Source organism: Manis javanica, chromosome 5 (genome assembly GCF_040802235.1).
Source record: "Manis javanica isolate MJ-LG chromosome 5, MJ_LKY, whole genome shotgun sequence".
NCBI lineage: Eukaryota > Metazoa > Chordata > Mammalia > Pholidota > Manidae > Manis > Manis javanica.
In genome coordinates this window covers 3,759,031-3,781,510 of record NC_133160.1, presented here as the reverse complement: position 1 = coordinate 3,781,510, position 22,480 = coordinate 3,759,031, and the positions used below count along the sequence as shown (strand labels likewise).

Sequence of the window (22,480 nt, the reverse complement as noted above, 5' to 3'; positions counted from 1 at the left end):
GATGTCTTACTGGTTGTGTGACTGGTGAAGTCACTTCAAGTTCTGGAATATCGTGGCCTCATTTGTCAAGTGATGTGTACAGACAAAGGATTTCTAACAGTACAACTGGCTTGGATACGGGAAGCTCTCTGGTGGTGGTCCTAATTGCCCCAGTGAGCTAGGAGCGGTGTCTCAGTTACACCACAAGCCTCACCAACTGGCTACCCAGTGGAGACCACGGGAAGGTCTGTACCGGGTACTGGACCTCCACGCACTGTGCACACAGTCGGCCTTCAGACTTGAACTCTAGGAAATGACCAGGCAATATTCTGTGTTGGGAGAGGAAAAAACTCCCCCTTTAACCAAGATGATGGGCAGAGAGCAGAGAAGAGGCTGGGCCTCTGGACTGGACACACCCTTGGTCACATTGGGAGGGTAGCTTGGTCCTTGTATCCCATCGCTGCAAGTCCAGAATTGTGCTGGGCTCCCGGCCGTGAAGAGCAGCGCTCCCAGAGACCCAGGAGTCTGTGTAGGTCTTACATTTGGACGAAGAGCGAAGCAAGGATGCGTGAAATCGTACACATTCAGATTGGCCAGTGTGGTAACCAGATTGGAGCGAAGGTAAGGAAAGTTCTATTACTAGTACTGGTCTAGGCACCTGGGAAGACACTGGCTGTTAGCAGGAAAGACAAGGAGCCTAACAGGGTACATGTACTTGCTGAGTATTAAACAATTGCTTTTAGTTAAAGAGACTCAGGAAAAGGCTTAAAGGGTTAATTTAATTTACGTTAATTTTGTTGACAACAGTGCATAATATGCATGTCAATCATTTTTACCTTTATCAACTTTGGCAATGAACTTTTCATGTTTAAAGACAGTAATTTGCCTCAATTTTCCAAAGTTTTTGGGAAATTTTTGAGACCGTATCACTAATATATCTCCCTCCCTCCCATATTTATGCTATAAAGTTAAAACAGATCAACTCCTGGCAATGCCTTCATGGAACTCCCCACGTTCAACTCTTGAGCATGTACTTTCTCTTTTCTTTAAACTCTTATTTTCTAATAAACTCCTAAAAAAAAAAAAAGATCAACTCCTGTTTAGTATGCATTAGAAAATTGAAGAGATAAACCTCAAAGTTTTTGTGTGTAATAGCAGAAATATTTAAATTCACTGTCAGGAATATATATGAGTTTTTCTTTCCCTCCCTGTTAAGTTTTTCTGCAAAGTTCCTCATTTAATTGACTAACACAGAGAGAACAGGAACCCTAATTTTAAGATGACTAATTCTACTGTGTGGCAGATGATTGTTCTTTTTGCTTTCTGAAATTACTTTCATTAGTACAAATTACATTAAAATTTTAATTGCATTAAAACTTTAAAAATGTCTTTGACTGTGGCAAAACACAAGTATAAATGTTACCATCTTAACCATTTTTAAGTGTAGGGTTCAGTAGTGTTTAGCATATTAAATTGTTGTGCATCTAACCTCCAAAATGCTTTTCATCTTGCAAAACTGAAACTCTGTCCCCTTTAACTCCTTGTTTCCCACCCCGAGCCCCTGGCACCCACCATTCTGCGCTCTGGTCTATGAACTTGAGAGCTCTAGATGGCTCATGTAAGTGAAATCATACCGTATTGGTCCCTTTGCATTTGGCTTATCTCAGCATAATGTCCTCAAGGTTCTTCCATGTTGTAGCATGTGTCACAATGTCCTTCCCTTTTAAGGCTGAATAAACGGTCCATGGCATGGATATACCACCTTATGTTTATCTTTCACTGGAGAATGGGCACTTGGGCTGTTTCCAACTTCTGGCCCTTGTGAATAATGCAGCTATGAAAAAACTACAGTCTTTGAATGGAGGTGTTTAAAACCTGGGCCAAAGAATATTCTGCTGCAGAAGAAGACGTCACTTTTCCATGCCACAGTGATAAGACAATCATAACTAAAACACAATAAGTAGGAGGCAGGACGCCCCTCCCCCTCCCCGACTCTGAAGCTGTTAGATAACATGGAGAGAGGGCGTGTGTGGCCCAGATAGGCTCCCAGGGCTCACTCCAGAGTCGTGCTGTCTAATGGTAGAGCCCTGGAGACCACTTATTATTTGGGGCCTTAAGAACTTAAAGACACATTTGTGTCGTAGAGCTTAAGTTTATTTATTCCTCTAACCCCTGGATAGCGCTGGTAATTTACTATAAAATAGAGACTTGTTAATAAGACCATGGCCAGAACAAAGCCATCAGTTACAAGACGCAGTTGGGAAAGCACCCTTGGGGATTTTAACATAGATGAATATATTTTCATTGCACTTTAATATGTGCTTCACCAGGGCAATGAAAAGGGGCCATCTAAGTAACTGTTTTCATATTAAGAGCTTGGCACATACCTGTATCAGTAAATATGCTTCAAGGATATCTAAGAGAACAGCTATGCATGATTTTGAGTTGTGTGCATATCCGATCATCAAAAATGCACATTGCCTAAAATCGTGCATAGGTGTCCTAGTATGAGCTTTTTGGAAAACTGCATGAAAATAAATCCTCAAATTGATACGAGATTTTATTGTGAAACCAGGTAAGAAGTCAGTCTATTTTCATTTAATGGGTCTATACTAGCTTCGAGCACTGAGGCAATATTAGAGAAACACTGTCTAATGTGAAACTCAGAAACCACAGCTTTAATGTATATGAAACGCCCTAATTTAACAGGAGTGAAATCCAGTTTAGTATTTTATGTGCTGGCATTTTATTCAAGGACTTCAGGTGGGTATAAAATTCAGCCTTCATATTCATATTCACTAGAGCCAAAAAGTGGATTATGTGGAGCAGGCATTTATTTACGAAAAGGGCCAAAGAGAAGGCCTGGGCAGGGATGCCAGGCAGACCCAGGGAGGCAGGCCAGGGGTGCTCACTGGCTTACTGTCTTCCTGCTCAAACTGCGAATTGCTGGGCCCACATGGCCTTTTTCGGGGGTCCCTCTGTAGGCTGACCTCCCCTCCTCCTGCTTTTAGTTCTGGGAGGTGATTGGCGAGGAGCATGGGATCGACTCTGTCGGGAGCTACTGCGGGGACTGTGCCTTACAGCTGGAGAGAATCGGCGTGTACTACAACGAGGCGCACGGTAGGATGCTGGGTCCGGGAGCAATGGTCACAACGCTGAGAGCACAGTCAGAGGCAGGCCCGCAAATCCGGAACATCGAATGGGCCATGTCCAGGCACAGCAGGGGCACCTGCAGGGGATACCCCAAACCCTGCCCTAGGGCGAGAACGCGTCAAGTCACTGAATTGGGGACGCACATCTTCACATGGGCAGTTCAACACCAACCTCCCTTTTTGGTTTTTAAATGAAAACCAGAACCATTTCCAGTAGGAACAGGCTCTCTGTCTCTGGCAATGCAATAGAAGAGAGACGTTAACTGTAAGGCGTTTCACAGCTGAGGTCAGGATGGTTTCAGATTTCTTTCTACCTAAGCACCTTCTAGAACACCTTCTGTGGGGCACCAGCATCATAAGGTCTCATTTTGATGAAACGTAAACTTTTAGAAAAAAGAACAGTTTGCTGACTTCCTATTTTTCTGCGCAGGTAAGAAATATGTGCCCCGGGCTGTCCTAGTGGACCTGGAACCTGGCCCGATGGACAGCATCCGCTCTGGCAGACTAGGGGCCCTCTTCCAGCCGGACAGTTTTGTGCATGGTAGGTTTTCCCGAAGGTTCGGAGGGACGGGAGGGGCTGCCTCCGGGTGCGCTCGCCCCCCGGAGGCTCCAGTCGGTAACTGTGCCACCCCCCCTCCGCAGGGAACTCAGGGGCCGGCAACAACTGGGCCAAGGGCCACTACACGGAGGGAGCGGAGCTGGTGGACACGGTGCTGGACGTGGTGCGGCGCGAAAGCGAGCGCTGCGACTGCCTGCAGGGCTTCCAGGTGGTGCACTCGCTGGGCGGCGGCACGGGCTCGGGCCTGGGCACGCTGCTCATGCACCGCGTGCGCGACGACTTCCCGGACCGCCTGGTGCACAGCTTCAGCGTGGCGCCGTCGCCGCGCGTGTCGGACGCGGTGGTGGAGCCCTACAACGCCGTGCTGGCGGTGCACCAGCTGCTGCAGGCCGCCGACGCCTGCTTCTGCATCGACAACGAGGCGCTCTACGCCCTGTGCCTGCGCTCGCTCCGGCTGCGCGCGCCCGCGTACCCCGACCTCAACCACCTGGTGTCGCTGACCATGAGCGGCGTGACCACGTCGCTGCGCTTCCCGGGCCAGCTCAACGCCGACCTGCGCAAGCTGCTCGTGAACATGGTGCCGTTCCCGCGCCTGCACTTCTTCCTGCCCGGCTTCGCCCCGCTGGTGGGCCGCGGCGCCGAGCGCTACCGCGCGCTGACCGTGGCCGAGCTCACGCGGCAGGTGTTCGACCCGCGCAACGCCATGGCTGCCTGCGACCTGCGCCGCGGCCGCTACCTCACGGTGGCCTGCGTCTTCCGAGGCAGGATGTCCACCAAGGAGGTGGACGAGCAGATGCTGGCCGTGCAGACCAGGGACCACAGCTGCTTCGTGGACTGGATCCCCCACAACGTCAAGGTGGCCGTCTGCGACATCCCGCCACGGGGGCTGGACATGGCCGCCACCTTCGTCGGCAACAGCACGGCCATCCAGGAGCTCTTCAGCAGGGTGGCGGAGCACTTCTCGGCCATGTTCCGACGGAAGGCCTTCGTGCACTGGTACACCAGCGAGGGGATGGACATCGGCGAGTTTGAGGAGGCCGAGAGGGACATCCACGATTTGATATCCGAGTACCAACAATTTCAAGATGCCAAAGCAGTCTTTGGGGAAAATGAGGAATTCGTGGAGGCAGAAATAGAACCAGGTGAGGCACATTAACGCTGGGAGCTGTGTGGGCGCCACCTGCGGGTCCCTCACTTCCAGGAGTGCCCCTGTTCCGCACTGCAACACGGTGACCGATCCCACGCAGCTGCTCAGCACTAGCTTTGACCCAGGACTGCGGGGAGAGGGCGCCAGGCAAATGACTGAAAGGCATTAGGGCGTGCTGACATTTACTAACATTGAAGGGTTTGATGGGCACTCTATTGACTTCTTTTAAATAGCAAAGTCAATCTATCATGAAGTACTCCCTTTGTTTAAAATGTTACCTGGGTCAGGCGTCAGGCGTCAGGACTACACGCAAGGACGTGTGGGGAGCCACTGCTGAGACATTAGCTTGTAAACTCCTTTGCAGCACTGGTAAGAACTCTGGACTCCTTGCCTGGCATCCTTGCTAAGATTCTCAGCTCAGTTTCTCTCTCAACACATGGTGCCCAGCATCCTACCTTCTCTGCCTGCCAGCCTCCAGAAAAGCCAGGTGACTAAGTGGCATGTGGGAAGCTAAAGGTAAATGTGAGTCAACGCCTACCAGCAAGTTGTATAGACCACGTGTGCACTTCAGCATACTACCTGTAAAAGGAGGAGGGAGGAGAGAAGAGGGGCAGGCAGTCCTTTCTAAAAAATACCCCACCCAACCATAAACAAAAAAACGACTAGCAAAACTCAGGAACTGCAATCCTCTGATCTCTGTATCTGAGTAGCTACCTTTAAACATGTATATTCATATACTACAAGTTTCTTATTAGTGTTAGATTCTGGGAATTGATTAGTTCAGTTTGTCTTTTTAAGGCAATAATCGCCTTCTGAAAACACCTGGTAGCCTCTGTGCTCGTTCGAAAGGGGCGTGCATGCTGCACACTCGGCAACGGTTCACACATGGGAACTGGGCAGCCAGTGCTGCAGGATCCTTCTTGGTTACAGAGGACATCATCTCATTAGGGAACTTTTACAGTTCAAATTAATTTGCAGAAGTTGCCATAAATGTTTGCATGATGACACAGCTTTAACTATTACCTGATTTTAATCTGCTCACATTACAACAGGACCAAATACACAAGAGCATCATCAAATCATCCATAACTTACAGTTTACCTATTTCTGACATACAGCACTGCCACCCCTTCCAGTAGCATAAAGGTTTTAATGGCCTTCTAGAATTACCACCGAGCTATTTGATCCCTGGATAGCTGGTAACGGGAAGCTGCTCTGGCCCTCATTGCAGGAAATGTCACTTGCCAGCAACTGGGCTCTCATCTCCCAATTAGTTTTTATAATCTGCAGTAAGGCAGCAGGTGGACAGATGACAGTGCACCGCCACTTGGAGGAACTTTATTCTTGTCACGTATGCATCATGAGAAATAACTAAAATGAGTACCAAGAGAAAATTAACTCCAGCTGTTGGGATCTTGGCAAGCCTTTTATTTACAAAATTAAAAAAAAGGTTTTAGATGCTATGTGTGGTTCTAGATGCAGTAAAAACAAAAGCAGATTTTGTAAGAAACTGCACCTACGTACTCTTAAGTTTGAAGTTTATAACCTCCTTAGATCCCAAAGACTTACATCCTGTGATTATATAAGGATTTACACACAAGCTTCCAATAGCACTTTCCTTGTCAAGTCTAAAAAGGTAGTTAAACAGATGCAAGGAAGGATAGATACCTAAATTTAAAAAACCCCTCTGATTTATATTACTGTAAAGATTTTTGTTTGCTCAATAATCATTAAAGTACAAAGAAATTCAATTTTCAATGACTAAATTACTTTATTTCAGACAAAACAAATTCCTTTTCTTGGAACCTAACTGCCCAGACTGATTAATTTTGAGTAAAAATATAAAAAAATGCATCTCATCATCCTACTCTTTTGTATGGTAGAAACAGATTAAAAAAACCTGAAACACTAGAAACCAAAAATCTGTCCTCTGATTTTGAAGCTCCTATTCCTTTAGCAGTTTGGTTGGTACGGCGATATTGGTCTCTCAGACCAAGGCAGCAGAATCATACTTTAGAGCTTATCCGATTCCACTTCACACACAAGAACACTGCATGAGCAAAGAGATTAATGACTTCCTCCAAAAACACTTTAGAAGTGAGTAAAATACCCACAACTAGTTCTGATCAGGGTCCCTGCTCATCTGGACACAGCAGTCCTGCCAGCTGCCCAGCATGGCTGGGAGCAGCTTACTTCATTAGTTTTTATTTTGTTTAATCACAGAGAGCCTCAAGACTCTTTGCTGGGCAGAGCACGTCTTCAGTTACTTTAATTATCTCTGCATCATAGGCCCTGTCCGCATCTCACCTCTAATCCACTGCCCTATTCATGACTTCATTCCAGCTACTTGCCTGGAAATAACTTAGCTCTTTGCCTATCAGTTACTTTATTCATCTGGAATCAAAAAGGCCCGACAGCCCTGTGATTCATTTATTCTTATTCCTGTAATTAAAGATTCTTCTCAGTCCCTTAATCTTGGGGACTGAGGCACTGACAGGTGCCTTGACTTCAGAGCAGGGCAACAGCCCTGGAGTGAAGGGCTCAAGGGGCTTGTGTGCACCTGCTGTCCAGGGCCCAGCTCTCCCACTCCCTGGGGTGCTCCGCCTTGCATGCCCCGTGCGTGCTGGAATGACATAAAACCTACATAGCCTAAGTGCCCAGAGGCAGGCAGCCGTCCCCAGGAGCCAGGAACAAAGACATTTGCTTGGGCTCCTCCTCAGCACAGCTGATGGCCCTTATACATTATTGTTTGCTTAAGTTTCCATAAGAACTTGCCCCTGTGCAAAATCTGAACAGCACTTCAAAATTTCCTCTTCAAATTTGTTTCTCCATTTCTCAAAACAGTTAAAATCAAGCAGTTAACTTTGCAATGGTGTTTTTCTCGGCCAACTACTTCCAAGCGTCAAAGATAAAAACAAAACATTTGCAGCAATTCTTCATCCCTAAATATCTAATGAATAAATGAATCACCATGTAAACATTGAACTGTCGCAATCATCATGCCCAAGATTTGCAGTCAGGAATCTTACTTTCACTTGGCTATCAACCTGACAAGCAAGTTACCAAACAGCTTTGCCTCATGTCCTGTGAGAAATGCTCCCAGAATATATTCATTTATAAAACAATGTCAGAAGCATTTTGTTCTTAAATTCCAACATTAACAGTTCTTCTTTACAGTTTATATGCAGACCTGTGCTTTTAGTAATTATTTTCACTTAGGCTATTGGCGAAGCTGCACTGCCTCGGGATTCTGCTCCCTGCACAACAGGACAGGCTGGTGGGTAAGAGCTCCCTCCACTCTCTGACCCACCCATACAACTCAGATAGAGGAGCAGGACAGCACCTCAGTGACAGTCTTATTTTGTCAATTAATGTCCTGAGAAAAGAACTTTCTATTTTGAGGCATTTTCAAAAGATTTTCTGTATCCTTTTGGTCACTAGATATTAAATCTGCTCTGCCCCTTAAAAAGCCCTGGTTCATAAGTTGCAATTCTACAGATGTGCCTACCTACCATTCCTATAAAGAAAAAGTCTGACAGAAATCAAAACCAACAGCAAGAGTGAACCGTACTTAATTTATTGGCATTGTCAATCTATGAACAAAACACGTTTTTTTTTTTCATGAAGTGAGATCGTTTTCAATCTGCCATAACATGTGCTCACACATCTTCACCTTCAAAATGTAGCATTTCAAGCTTTAGTCAGGGTCTAGGAGGAAAAAAAGAAAATCCAACAGTTGCTTGTCCTTTGTGTTTTCTTAGAACGGGAGCAACAACTTCCTTATAACGAAGTGTGTAGTAACTGTGGCTTCAGTTCTAGTTCACACGGCTGGGGCCAACTGTGGCTCCAGGCTGTAAACAGTGCTGGCGCACGCGCATAAGCCTGAGCTGAACCGGCACTTCCCTGGTATGTAAAGCCATAGGGACTCCCAGCAAATCAACTATGTTGCCTTTAAAAGACACTAAAATCCCCCTATGGGCTAATGGGTTGGCGGGGATCCATATCCCCTGTAGAACATAAAGAAAGTGGTCACTGTTCTGTTTATATGACTTGTGGACATGTCTTCCTAACTCCAAGGACATCACAAGGTCAAGGGAGTTTTATGTGGAGTTTGGCTTAACTTTGCTGCAGAAAGAGTCTAAGTGAATTTCTCAGCTCCCGGTTTAAATAACCCATCATAAAACCAGGTCTCATTACTTAGAATTATGTGATTATACAGAGAGCCCCCAGAAAAAGGACTACATTTAAAACATCGCACCTCCAGACTCATAATAATAAAATATTTACTAATTTAACATGAAATATGAAAAGTGCTTAGGGGAGAGAGTTCCAATAAGTGAAACTGCTTATGACCACAAGCGGACAAAGGATTAAAATTTATCACATTTCTTTGCTACTGTGGGTCTGAAGCTTTTTAAAAAGGAAAACAAGAAAATTAAATCTGAAAAACATTTCTCTCTCGTCATTTGCCTTGCTTATCTTTGAAGTAACAATGTCAAGAAAGTGGTTTAGAAATCCAATCACTTTAGTAGTTTGGAGCACAAAGTCTCACCTTACAAACTGTACAAAACTGTCTTACTGCATAGACTGTAAGTCTGCGTTGCCAACATCTCTGGAGACGTGAAATGAACCAAACTCTCTGAAAGCATAACAGATTCAGCAAGACAGCATTCACTACAGGGTCCTGTAGACTGTATTGCCTGACAAGACAGCAAGACTCTTACCTGAAAGTGGAGCTTCCATGTTCGGGAAGTAGTGATTTGTGAGACCACCAGATGTGGGGGATATGAAAATGCAAAGAACTGTAATTTTTCACGCTCCTGAGCTGTTATGTAACTCCAGTAGCAATTACAAAAGTGGGGAGTTTATCCTCCAAATTATTTGATCTTGTGCAGACAAATCAAACAGGTTTAATTAAAATAAGACAGCTCTCTACCTACGCATTACTAAATGAACTGAATGATCAATGTGCCAATTACTTCTGCTTGTCACAGCCTGAAAGATTCTTCTGTTATACAATGGTACTTCTAGATCCTGTATGCTTAAGTTACTATCCCACCAACTTACTTCTAAATGTACTGACCAAAAAATGGACAGAACTCAAACCTAAAATTGCTTTGATTTTTTTCAAAGACTTAAGATGCAACTCTCCTAAATATATCAGTAACTTACAGATTATTCCTGTTTCACTTTCACAATTTTTACGCTGCTTCCAGAAGTCTTCTCAGCATTTGCTTTGAATTCTGTCTTCAACGCATCTCTCACTGCTTTTGCACAGATCTGGGAGTATCGGATGTAGCTGGGAGAAAATAAGAAACCATGTAAAGTTGCTTTTTTCAATGTTCCAGCCAGACTGGTTGTGTCACTGTTTTTCTTTTCCTTCCAATATTTTTAGTGTGATTGCACATTACTGTAGAACCAGATTTAAAAATGCATAGTGCCAAAAGGCATCTATGCAAAGAAAAAGAATAGGAAGAAATGTATCCAGGTCTTAAATAGTGTTAGGATAGGTAAGCTTCACTTTTTCTTCCTTGTACTGTTTTCTCTTTTTAATATGTATTAACTTAAAATAAAAAATGCCTAGGTATTTCCAAAAAGCCCATTGGACAGGAAAGGAAATAGACCCAAGTGTTAACAGTTTATGAGTGATTTTTTTCCATTTCTCTACTTAAAACTTTTAAACTATATTATTCTTACAAGGTAAAGAGTAATTAAATGAGGAAAAAAACCCACTTTGAGTTAAACAGTTCTTCTGATTGAAGTTTTTCCTGAATACCGAATTCTGTTCCACAAGTCTGCCACTGAAAATACTTCCTAAGCAAGGTTTCTAAATTAATCTGATAGTCCTTACAGCACATCAATAACAAAGTATCTAACAGCCTGCTTCCTGTTTGGTAGACGGACTCTCGTCAACATCTTATTTTCTAAAAGATGTCAGCTCACTTTCTACACTTTTTGAGAACAGGAAAGGGGGCTGGCTGCTATGTTCTCATGTTTCAGATTTGTTTTCTTCTGGCCAGAAGTAGGAGTTGCAACGCCTGCTTCCACTAATTGGGTGACCTTCAGGCTGTTCAATCTTTTCAGTTAACTTTTATTCACACGTAGAAACAACAGAATGAAATAGGATAATACTCGCCCTACTACTGGTGGTTAGGACGGGAACAGGCCGAGTGTGAGAAGCGTGAATCACACCACACTTAACCACACAGCCCGGTGTTTAACACATAGCACCTACTACTGGGACTGTCATCCTTCCAAGTCTACAAAACTTTGACCTCCAAGTCAGGAAGCTCGTGGGTTGCTCAGCTGTCCCAGTTACATACCACTGACCATCAACACTGGACGCTGCTACTTTACATAGTTGAGTAGCAGGGCACCACGCTCCGGTGGGCGCGCGGGCCTCGGCATCGGGTGTGACGAGCTAGAGAAATGGCTTCCCCATTTCGCTAGGGGCCATGTCCTCCCTTGGGTTCCATACGTGCGCTTCCCAAGGGCCGTTTCGCCTTTGTGCAGATCTCTGCACAGTTTAGGGCAATAGGAGTTGATTTAAAATTAAAAGAACGTGTGTACCGTGGTAAACGGCTCCACCTGGATGCTGGGAAGAACGGCCAGAACGCTGACAGTGGTTCCAACCTTACGACGCCCCCAGTCCCTCTGGCTCCCACATTTAATGTAATTTTCTACTTTTGCAACGTAAACTGAGCGCAGCTCGAAAGGACAAAGGCGAGCACAGAGCTGCCGTCCTTGGCAAAGCCTCACACCTGTCCGTAGCGCCCGCGGCGCGCCAGGTGCTCAGTGACGCCCGAAGACTGGGGCGCCAAAGACACGCGGGCCCGAAGACACGCAGGCCCCGCACCGCCCACCGGCCCTCGCCACCCTCGCCCGCCCGCCCGCCGCCGCCATCTTGGGGCCGTGCCTGCCGCCCCAGGTCCCCCGCCCGCGCCCAGCGTGACCTTCGACCCCGGGCAGCTCCGAGACGCGCCGCGGCCCCCGGGCCCTCCCCTCCCGAGCCCCGGGCCTACCTGAGTCCAGCCTGTCGCCAGTACGCCACCATGGTGTCGCGAGAGAAGGTGAGTCGGGCCGAACTACGAGGACGCGCCAATGCCGGCTCAGCGAGCGGCCCACCGGCAGGAAGGTCAGGCCTGAGAAACGGAAGGGGCGGGGCTCCTGACCTGTCAATCCCGCTGCCTCTTGCCCTGCCCCGTCCCGAGCAGCCCCTCCTACCCCGCCGCATAAACCCCCTGCGCCGGGAGCCAATGGAGGCGCGCGGCCTGGTCTACGGCGCCAATCTCCGCGCGGGCCGGCTGGCCGCGCCTGCCGATTGGCTGCGTGGGCGCCCCGCGGGTTTCCGTAGTACCCCGGCGGGGCGCCACGTCGGGGCGCACCTCCCAAACTCCTTGCACCCTCAACCCCGGAGGTACGGCCGTGGCAACCCCGTCGCACAAGCACATAGGACCGCGCGCCCGAGCTCGGGCGTCACGGTGACTGCGGGCTGGACGCCATGTCCCCACGGCGCCGTAGGGAGCCCTCAGCATTCCGCCCCTCGGCCCCCGCTGAGGTTTTCGGGCCACCCGCTGAGTGTGACAAGCCGGGCCGGAGGCGCGGGAGACCCCTGGCATCCGCGCGTCCAGTTTAGGGAGGGAGGGAGCCGCCTGGCAGTGCAGGCTTCCAGCGTGGCACCAAACGCTATTACAAGTGAAGTAACTTCTTTTCTCAACACAGTTAGGAAAGAGAAATTAAAATTAGCAAAACCATACTGGTTAAAAAGAAGCTTTCATTAACAAGAAGGGTTTTTTTAAAAAAAATTAATGTAACATCCGTTTTAAAATAGGATAAGATGCCCTGTAGTCCACGAGTCTTATCTATGAAGACCACTTCCTTCCAGTTTAGTCCTCTCAATGCATTTGTTAGCCGTGTACTTACACTTTAACAGGCAAAAGCCATAAACTACCATTTAAAGTAACTATTTAAAGTATTTAAAGTAACTACATTGGAAAATGAAAATTTACAGAATTTATCATTAGCTCACCATGAAAAAAATCAAACAGGATAAAAATTTGTTTAGAAATCTTTTTTATCATTAGGGCATTTTACACCTTTTTCAGAACAAGGATAATTTACATAAATCATACAAGGTAACTTTTAAAAATCAAATAATATTTAGCAATGTTTTGTTCAGCTGAAATTTCAATTGTAAAACCCATCTCCAGTTACAAAAACTAATCAAAAACCTTATTGGATTTAACTTGCTTTTACAAATATCCTAAAAAGTCTTTAAGCTAAACAATTTAAGTAGAAAAACACTGATTTTTAAAATAGTTTGGTAGGCTATTTCTGTAGTTTATATACATATATTAATTGGTTTCTTTTATAGGAAACGACGAAGTTTATCACGCTAAGCACTGTAAAATAAAGGCAAGAGCTAATCACCTTTAAAAATACTCTATCCAACAACTGCAAGTATCAAGGATATTATTTACTGGTTGATAACTGCCTGCTACAAAAAGATGAAGCAAAATACATTAACTGGACTGTTTTTCTGATTGCAGCTATCCCTCAGCATTCAAAATAAGGACTTCCCAGAAATACAAGCTGCAAAGCAATCCACGCAGTGGTTAGTTTAGGTCAATGCTTTTCCCCCCTATTTTTCCTTCTCCCCCACCCCCACCCTCGGCTGTGGCACTGTATTATTCAAAACATTAAGTACCTGGGATTTAAGCTTTAGATCAAGACATCACTTGAGTGATTTCAAATGATGTACAGCTCTTCATGTATAAAAAGATGTTTTGTGGTCATAATTACTTCACAAAGTAATTATATTCAAATAACCTGACATATCATGCTTTGGCAATTACGGAACCATGATTTTGACACATGGCAATTTATAAGTTAGGCAGATTTGAAATGCTAAAAGATGTGAACAGCTGTTCTTCTGTTTAAGAGTGCTGCAAAATTAGGTAATGATTTAATTTTTTCAGTTAATAACCAGCCCACAGTATAACATACTAAGTCATAAAGTACAAACCCAAGGAAGGTAATACTTTTACTAAGTTATAAAGCTTTGGCAAATCAGTACAGTACTCTTAATAATCACATTTTTGTAGGAGTCATATGTTATTTTAGTGATAATTTTCACTCCAAAAATGTCATTTAAGTACCAAATTCAAACACTGTGGTTTTCAATGGTGGTTTATAGTTTTCAATGGTGGTTTATAGCACAGCAAGTTATTCTATACAAATTAAGATCTTTTAAAACTATACAGTATCTCCTTTTCAAGTGAGTTCCCTCATGCAATCATCTGACATTTACTGCAGCAAGGCAACTGTGTACATTTAAGAGATGGCTCTGCTTTGTTCAGGCTTGGTCCAAAGCCAGGTAGCGTTCCAAAGCACGAAAAGCTTTAAAATTCTACCTTAAGGAGATTTAATAAGCCAATATCAATTTCCAAGAACTTTTCAAAAACTGTTAAATATTCATATAAATATCAGATTCTTCAAACTAAGTTATTTCAAACAATGCTAATTTCAGTGATCCCTTTTCCTCAGAAACCCTGCATCTCTTTGTAGTGATGAAAAGTCACATAGCCTTTTCAGCTTATTAAAAAAAAAACTACCTATGGTTTTATTTTTTTAAATAACAAATAAATATATTGCTAGTTTGTAGAGACCCAGGGGGGTCAGGTGTTGTAGACCAACTTCTTTTTTCATCATTTTTCTACAAATGCTGCCGCCGCCATTGGTGTCCTTATGCTCCCTCTTGCCGAAGCTGTCAATTCCTCAAGCTCAGCATTTAGTTTACGTATTACCCATTCCATTGCTTCTCGGCCCTTAAAAAAATTCAACAAACTTATTGTTACCATGTGAGAGCAAATGCAGGTATCAAATAAATGATACATAAGGAAATAACAAGGCGTGTTACAAAAGTGTAACTAAACCCCAGCTGGGTGGACTTTTATCCTTGCTTTTTCTTCTTTAAATATTACTTACCAAATATGAAATGCCTTGAGCAACTGGCTTGATTTATAGACTGATTTTTATTTTGTATGCAAAAGTTGGTCTCAAAAGACTCTATAATTAAATGAAAGTGATGTTTTACTTATTTCATGAATAGAGTGGTCCTCTTTTTATGGGTAAGAAGTTCAAACCCCTATTTTATGTCCATATTTTAAACAAAATTCTGTACAAGGCCATGAAAGATCTGGTCCCTGACTTCTTCTTCAACTATTCTTCCTTGGTGCTCTATACAACTCAGGCAAAAGAAAGCAGGGCATTTCATGCTCCATGGCGTGCCCCTCACAACCAACGGGCCCTCATTCCGCACTCAGCAGAAACATCCCTTACTGGGCACTCGTCAACACTCTCGTACCTGTCTGTAGCTTTCCTTTCCTCACAATGTGCTCTGTGATTAATGTCGTCTTCCTCTTCATTCCACGAGGGCAGAACTGTGCGTGTGGTTTCCTGCACGTATCCCTAGTCTAGCCTAGCACTCTGCCTGGCACAGAGAAGGCACCTTATGATTATCCTTTGACTGCTGAATGATTATATTAAACGTGTAATACACAGTGCATCAGGCATCTCTTCGTCTAAACTTACTTTGTTTTAAATCATGTATTCTCAATGGGGCAAGAATAAGTTGGGGGGGGGTATGGAAAAAAACCTCACTCTTTTAATGTGTAAAGCACAGGCATCCATTCATCCATCTACCCATCCACCTGTGTTAAATAATTTCATGAGGTGCGAGTGATTAAAGAAAAAATGTCTAAACTAGACCTGGGGGTTGGGAGAGCTGATAATGAAAAAAATGAGAACCTGTGCTTTAAATAGTGACACACAGCCACACACTGCATGGGCACTTGCCATATGCTGGCCCTGGACCACACACTTTCCATGTTATCTCACCTATTCTTCATGCCCAACCCTGTTAGATGTGTAATTAATCTCCACTTCACAGATGGGAAACTGAGGCATGGAAAGGTGAGTAACTTTAACTGCTCAAGGTTGAAAGGTTGTTAAGAATTCAGATGTAAACCCAGGTGTGCTGGACCTGAGAGTGTGTGCAAGGAACCGCCTGTATGGTTGCTCAGTGCATTATGGTTGACAGCTTGCAAGGACACATACACGTCCATAACTCAACAACTCTTCAAATAAATGAAACCCAGAAGTGACAGCAATTAGGGAGCAGCCTTACTTACTTTATTAGCATTTGAAGATATTGTACTTGCCATCAGTCCTTCGAGGTAACTGCTGAGACTGACTCCTTTCACAGTAATTATGGCTTCTTGAGTCAAAACAGTTCTGGAACAAAACACATTCACATAGCTTCAGAATGAAGTTTTCATTTTGCAAAGACATTTGATACAAAATGTTCACCATGATAAAAACTGATATATGGTAACTATACTTTAATTAGAAAAAAATTTTTTAAAGGTAAAAAAAAAATTTGATAAAAAAATTAAAACTCCCTGTGAATAAAAGTTTGTTGAAAAATTTTTTACTCACTTTTCTGGGTCCTGAGGATATGGTTTGTATGTAAGTCTCTCATCTACTGAAACCATGTTTGTAAATGAAATCTATAGAATAAATAAAAAAAAAGATCACTTTGAAAATCAAGATCTAAAAACATTTCCAAAATTCACAAACCAAAATCTTGCTAGCTAAATATACAAAAAAACAACAAATAAACCACTTTGATATTACTCTAAAAGAACTTAAAATTCCACTACGCATTGCTTCCTTTTTATTAAAAAACATAATAAAATTGGTAAAAGCATTACAATGGTAATAATATGCACATGGTCCCATATTCATTTTATTGAGTGCTATCCCCTAGAAATAATAAGCAAGGTCACTGGAGAGTGAGGCTAAGCTGCTAATGGAAATAGAATGCAGCATGTAAGTACTGATTTCTTAAGCCATGTTGAAAAGCATATATTCATCTGTATATCGACTATAAAAGAGACAAAATACTAAGCCAAATCGTTTAAAACAAAAGGGAGCCAAAACTTACATTAGTAGATTTAAGTTCCATTGTTTTCTCTACAGGATCAACTACAGAATGTTCTTGCACATATGTTTTGGTTCTTGCTGCACCAATAAGCTAAATAAAACATTCAGAATTAGTAGAGAAGGACTTCTAAACAAGTGTGTCAAATATTTTGTTTGAAGGTAAAAATGTGTTACTATATTGAACCAAAGATCTGCTTCATAGAATCCATGCATCAGACAGAGGTCAGAAAGGAGACCTGTTTGAGGGTAAGAGGAATTCACGTGCGACGGACAGATGAGCCAGCCAGCCACAAAACCCTTCCCAGAGGCAATTAGCAACCATCTCAGTGAGATGTATGCAGCGCAGGACAGGATGCTCGAACTGCCAAGGTGTGACAATGGACAGTGAGCCTGAAATACGGAAATCAGAATCTTTGGGCAAACATGGCATCCAGAGAAAGGAGAGCTTGAGTACCTGTCAGTGTTTTCCTAGAGCAGACGAAGAGAGGGTGCGGTGCTGCCTTCTCCCCAGAGGCAAACAGCTGCCAGCCTCGCTCCCTGTGTCTGACCCCTGAGCCAAGCCCCTGACTCGCTTATCCGTGTCCCCACAATTGAATGCAAGGGTTTGTCCAAAGGAAACAATCAGTACACTTCTGCTGAAAAACGTGTCCTTTGGTTTTCTGAGTGGACCTACCTTCTAGAAAGTGAATCTCTACAGAAAACTGGGTCCACTTATCAGCATTCTCTCACATTATGATAAACCGACATTACAGTTTCTTGCTGTTTACATCAGCTCACTAAAGCCTGCTTGCTTGTAACTGAATAGAATTATGTTTTTAAATGTATGGGAAGTAGCAGACCATGGAACAAATGTGGCAACAGCAAAGTTTGAGAATATGCTCCTTGCTTAATGCACACAACCCACCATTGACCAATGCTACTGTTAGCTAATAATCACCACGAGACTGTAATTTCCAGATTTCACTACTGGTCTCAAACTGCTGAAAAACCAAGAAAAGCAGAATCTAACTCCTTTTAGATTACAAAGCATTAGCTGGCTTCCTTCAGGACGTTTTATCTGGTGCCTTCATGAAGACTGTAATAATATTTCCAATTCATTATACACTCATAACTCAAGTTTATTATAATACAATTTGAACTGATGCAAAAATGACATTCAGAATTGGCTCCCACAACCTATTTGAAATTATAATGTGGTTTGGAAAACTTCTCTACAGCAGTCACATTTCTAGAGGAATAAAGACACTTACAGATTTCACAATGGACGGCAGCCCCCACTCTGTGCTGAGAAGTCTATGGCTGTGCAACTTCCCAGAGGAATCTATATGTCTGTCCAATACATCAACTCCAACCACACTTGGGTTCATAGGGTTTGGGTATTTCTGCATTGCAGCTGTTGTAACAGTTTCCCAAGGGTGGCTGCCGACATGAACCAAAAGTCAAACATTAAAAAATATGCATATAAATCAAGCCATTTTTATAACCCATCATATTATTCTTTACAGTTGAAGCTTAATTAATTTACCGAGGAAAAATTATTTTCTGAAACACTGACCTAAAGATGATTTTGGGGGCTGAATCTACATTTTGAACATGAATAGATTTCAGTACTTTTTTTTAGTGTACGTTACATAGTACAGCTGATGGCTATTAAGATTATAATAGCCTTGAGAGTATTATAGTTTCTTAATCTCTTCTATTTCTGTGTTCATTTTCAGATGAAAATTTTGTTTCTAAGACCACCGATTCATAAAAATTATTTAAAATTATGCTCTACAGCAACAAGCAGCAAGAATTACTCTTGCACCATTTACTCTTATGTCTGACCCCAATGCTACAAAACCATGAAGAAGTAACAAGTGGAAAAGAACTTAGAAGCTTTGGAAATTCTTACAGAAGAGGATCCAAATTTTTCTCTCTATTAAGGTAATAAGCCTTAATAGCTTATTTAATAATAATAAATTTAATAATAAGCAACAGCGGCCCCTCCAGTTAATCTTTATCCATTGCTTTCTCCAAGTCCCCAAAGGAGTGATTCTGATTTGTTTGAAAAGGTCACTTGCTACAATAAAATGTTTAAAGACATTCCTAATATGCCATTTTCTAATACTCTCTAAATATAATAAGCATTTGCTTATTATCTAGGATTGAAATGGCAACAATATCATGGCCCATGCAGCGAGCTATCTTCTTGAAAAAGCACATGTACTTGGGTGACTCAAAATGCGATGCTCATTTGTTCACTGCGCAACTTCTGTGATAAGACGCTTGTACAAAAGAGTCTTTTCAAAAGAGCCCTTTATTAACTACAATGACTATTAAAGGTGACAGTTCACCTGCAGTCTGATTCTACCCTATCTGTGTTCTTGCCTTCATTGAAAGGAAAAGGACAAGATTTGGAGATGATATTTCAAACTATACTTACCTTTTATTTTTCTAAAGGCAAAACAGGTAGGCATTAGTCTATTTCAACTTTTCAGAGAACTAAGCCTGACAACTACTTGTCAATAAGGAAAATCTCAACATTATTCACTTCTGAGAACCCTGGACAACCAGTGACATTATTGTTAATGTTTTAATTATTTGCTATTATATAAATGAACCTCATTCTGTTTTTTAAAAATTTTTTTATCATTAATCTACAATTACATGAGGAACATTATGTTTACTAGGGTCCCCCCTTCACCAAGTACCCCGACAAACCCCATTACAGTCACTGTCCATCAGTATAGTAAGATGCTGTAGAATCCCTACTTGTCTTCTCTGTGTTGTACAGCCCTCCCCATGCCCCCCCACCACATTATACATGCTAATCGTAACTCATTCTGTTTTTAATCTCAAGCCTTATTCAGCAATCAAGGCAGGTATATAAGCGAAGATACTTCATACATCTAAACATAAATCCACAAATAGAAGTGAAATAGGCCAAACACTCAGACTGTTACCAAGGCAACTATCTAAAATGAAGATCGGATGAACCCTTTCCCTGTCTCCACCTAGGCATATACTATGGTTAGCTAGCATCCTTGCACTTATCTCTTCTCTCCATCCCCTCTAAAAAATTAATAATTGTATGGCTTCAGGGTAGTTATGTATTATTTGTAATACAATCCTTCTCTACCTCTGAGCCAACTTCAAAACCCCAATGTTTTGACTTAACTTAGACTAAGACTGCCTTGTGAAACTAGTCAAAACATTATAAAGGACACATGATGAACAGTCTTCCAGCAATTAATTTTAACTGTATAATGTAATATGTGAAAAGACCTTGCATTGATAGACATTCAAGGATGGCACCAAAGGGCAGCCAGAACCTTACTGACCAGTCTTATTTCTTCACCTATAAAATGAGGTGGGGGATACTCAGGTACACTTAACTCCACTGAGGCAGCAATGTCTTGAATTACTCACCACAATGTAACCAACCCAAAGAACAGTACCTGGCACATAGTGGGCATTCATATTTATTGAAGGCATCAACGAATGACTTCAACTGGATGCCAACTATATGCGAGGGCCAGGTAGAAAGTGTTGGAAAGTCAAAGATGCCTAAGACATAAAACGGTAACTTAGATATTGTTACATAGTGACATCGTGGAGATGGGAAACAGTGAAGTAAGATTTGTGAGGGACAGAATGATTTTAATTCCAGGAATGCTGAGTATGAACCAGAAGAGCCTGTGGGACATGTAAGTAGAAATGTCTGGTAAGACCTGAAAATAAGGATTTGAGGTTCAAGACAGGCTGCAGCCCAAGGTACAGATTTGGGTGCCACAAATGTGCAAGGATCAGCTGAGATCTTGACTGAAAAGCCCAGATATGGGGAGAGTGAGGATCAGGGTTTCTTCTTCCAGGACATGTAGAGCATTTACTAGAATGTTTATCTTCTGGGAGCAGGGTCCCAGAGCTTTTGCAAATATCAGAAAGGTCTGTGACAAACAGAGAAAAAAGAAAGATTAACAGTGAAATGCTAGACAAGAAGGGCAACAACGGAATCCCATAGAACATTTACATCAAAGGGGAAGAAGAGTGGGAAACACTGAAGAAAAGAGCAAAAAAAAGCAGATGTGGGGGCAGGGGACAAGCCGGGGAGAAGAAAGTTGTAAGGAGACACAGTGTGAAGAACTTCTGAAGCATTCAAATCCCAGAGGATTGCAGGGAAGAAACCACCCATGATCTCAAGGGCTGAAGACAAAGCAGTAAAGAATGTGATCAGATTAAAGAACACCAGAAAGACAACAAATTTAGGGTTTTCTTCCCCACAAAGATGTTAACATTAGGGAGTAAAGAATCTCTTGGATTCTTAACCTTCTATATTTTCCAGGATCCAGTGGACTCTCAGATGTGTCTGATTTGCGGAGTGTGTAAAAAGTCTACATCTTCTTTCAAAATTGCCCTCAGAAACACACAATCAAGCGGTTAAACTAAAACATACTACAAAGCGATGCAAATTAAAACAGTGTGGCAACAATAGCCAAGATCAGTGGAATTGAGCACATAGCTCAGAAATGGATTCAAATTAAACCAGGACAAAATTTAGGACAGAGGCAGAATTTCAAATCAGTGAGAGGAAGGTGGATGTCAATACTGAGTTCTGGGCTATTTTTTAGGCAAAAACGATATATAATGCTTATATGTGTGGTTGTTTTGTATACGGACCATGGAACAAGGAGGGAATTTAATTCCCATCATCCAATTGATTTAAGGCCTATTTTCATTACTAGAAATTTCTCGCTAAGAAATGCGACTTAAGGAGGCCTCAAAAACAGGCCCGGCCAGTACCATCAACCTTCCATGTTATGAAAATGTGTTACCCAAGGCCACAAACAGCTTGCTGGAACCGGAGGTGGACCTTGGATTCCAACTCCAGAGCTCTGTTCTTCAGGTCAGAGGGCTGCGGAAAAGGTTTCGCCTCGTCTCCTGAGCTCACCAGTAGGAAACTCCACCCAAAAGGTGGCAGAGCGACAGGACTCTACAGAAAGCTCACGCCTTCCTCTTGGGACCCTCGGGTCCCCATCGCACAGGGTTGCGCAGGCCGGATGTGGGAACCTGGGCCTCTACCCCCGGAGCCATCAGGGACCTCGTGCTGGACGAAGACCCGACCACCGCGGGGGCCTTCGGGAGGGCAGGCCCCAGTGCCCCGCGCCCGGCCTCCGCAGGCGGGCGGCGTCCGGGCCTGGAGTCGGGGTCCCTGTCCCTCGGGCGTCCCCGCGGTCGTGACCTTGAACCCGGCCCCGACTCCCCATGTAGGTCCGACACCTGGACGGCTCCTAAGGGGCGCGTCGTCCGCGTCGCGACTTCAAGCCCTACCTACGCTCCCACCCACCCCGCGGTTGCCCCGTGCCGCCCGCCGCCCTGCCCTACGCCCCGAACTTACTCAAAGACGTGCTCCGAAGTCCAGATCTTCATGGTGCCAGCGGCCCGCGCGATGTCCGGGCGCCGCTAGGGCACAATGAAGCAGAGGCCGCACACGCCCCTGCCCCGAGCCCCAGCCACCCGGCCGGCCGCGCAGCGCACGCGCCGCCGGGCCCGACGCGGGGGACGTCCCGACGCGCTGCCCCACGCCCTATCCCGGCCCGGGTTTTGCCCCAGCCCCGAGCGCGGCGCAACGAAACCCCGCCCCTTAGCGCTGGGCGC

At 43.9% G+C, this 22,480-nt stretch overlaps 3 protein-coding genes across 4 annotated transcripts; 1 reads left to right on the top strand and 2 right to left on the bottom strand.

The window, feature by feature from the left end:
• The first annotated feature begins 373 nt into the window (after positions 1 to 373).
• Positions 374 to 19,290, top strand: TUBB1 (tubulin beta 1 class VI). The gene is made up of 5 exons (XM_037006370.2): positions 374 to 600; positions 2,991 to 3,099; positions 3,562 to 3,672; positions 3,774 to 4,832; positions 18,562 to 19,290. Exons 1-5 carry the CDS (start codon positions 544 to 546, stop codon positions 18,594 to 18,596), a joined length of 1,371 nt encoding a protein of 456 aa, XP_036862265.1. The 5' UTR covers positions 374 to 543; the 3' UTR covers positions 18,597 to 19,290.
• Positions 8,394 to 12,019, bottom strand: ATP5F1E (ATP synthase F1 subunit epsilon). 2 transcript variants are annotated; one of them, XR_012131229.1, is made up of 4 exons: positions 11,860 to 12,019; positions 10,010 to 10,136; positions 9,390 to 9,476; positions 8,394 to 8,545 (listed from the first exon to the last, which is right to left on the bottom strand). XR_012131229.1 is itself a non-coding variant. In XM_017674743.3 (3 exons), the coding sequence occupies exons 1-2, from the start codon at positions 11,889 to 11,891 to the stop codon at positions 10,013 to 10,015; spliced, it is 156 nt and encodes a 51-aa protein (XP_017530232.1). In that variant the 5' UTR covers positions 11,892 to 12,019; the 3' UTR covers positions 8,394 to 8,545; positions 10,010 to 10,012. The 2 variants fall into 2 exon arrangements, 1 of the variants encoding a protein (XP_017530232.1); XM_017674743.3 differs by lacking the exon at positions 9,390 to 9,476.
• PRELID3B (PRELI domain containing 3B) lies at positions 12,894 to 22,426 on the bottom strand. The gene is made up of 6 exons (XM_037006372.2): positions 22,221 to 22,426; positions 18,094 to 18,262; positions 16,845 to 16,934; positions 16,337 to 16,407; positions 16,030 to 16,132; positions 12,894 to 14,664 (listed from the first exon to the last, which is right to left on the bottom strand). Exons 1-6 carry the CDS (start codon positions 22,250 to 22,252, stop codon positions 14,545 to 14,547), a joined length of 585 nt encoding a protein of 194 aa, XP_036862267.1. The 5' UTR covers positions 22,253 to 22,426; the 3' UTR covers positions 12,894 to 14,544.
• Between the last annotated feature and the right edge of the window lie 54 nt (positions 22,427 to 22,480).

Excerpts from the sequence above, each read along its gene's own strand:
- TUBB1 (XM_037006370.2), top strand. The coding sequence starts at position 544 with ATGCGTGAAATCGTACACATTCAGATTGGCCAGTGTGGTAACCAGATT. Across the intron at positions 601-2,990 it reads GTAACCAGATTGGAGCGAAG|TTCTGGGAGGTGATTGGCGA; the intron begins GTAAGGAAAGTT and ends TCCTGCTTTTAG. Across the intron at positions 3,673-3,773 it reads GCCGGACAGTTTTGTGCATG|GGAACTCAGGGGCCGGCAAC; the intron begins GTAGGTTTTCCC and ends CCCCCTCCGCAG.
- ATP5F1E (XM_017674743.3), bottom strand. The coding sequence starts at position 11,891 with ATGGTGGCGTACTGGCGACAGGCTGGACTCAG. Across the intron at positions 10,137-11,859 it reads TGGCGACAGGCTGGACTCAG|CTACATCCGATACTCCCAGA; the intron begins GTAGGCCCGGGG and ends ATTTTCTCCCAG.
- PRELID3B (XM_037006372.2), bottom strand. The coding sequence starts at position 22,252 with ATGAAGATCTGGACTTCGGAGCACGTCTTTGA. Across the intron at positions 16,935-18,093 it reads TGCCGTCCATTGTGAAATCT|CTTATTGGTGCAGCAAGAAC; the intron begins GTAAGTGTCTTT and ends TGTTTTATTTAG. Across the intron at positions 14,665-16,029 it reads TATCTTCAAATGCTAATAAA|GGCCGAGAAGCAATGGAATG; the intron begins GTAAGTAAGGCT and ends AATTTTTTTAAG.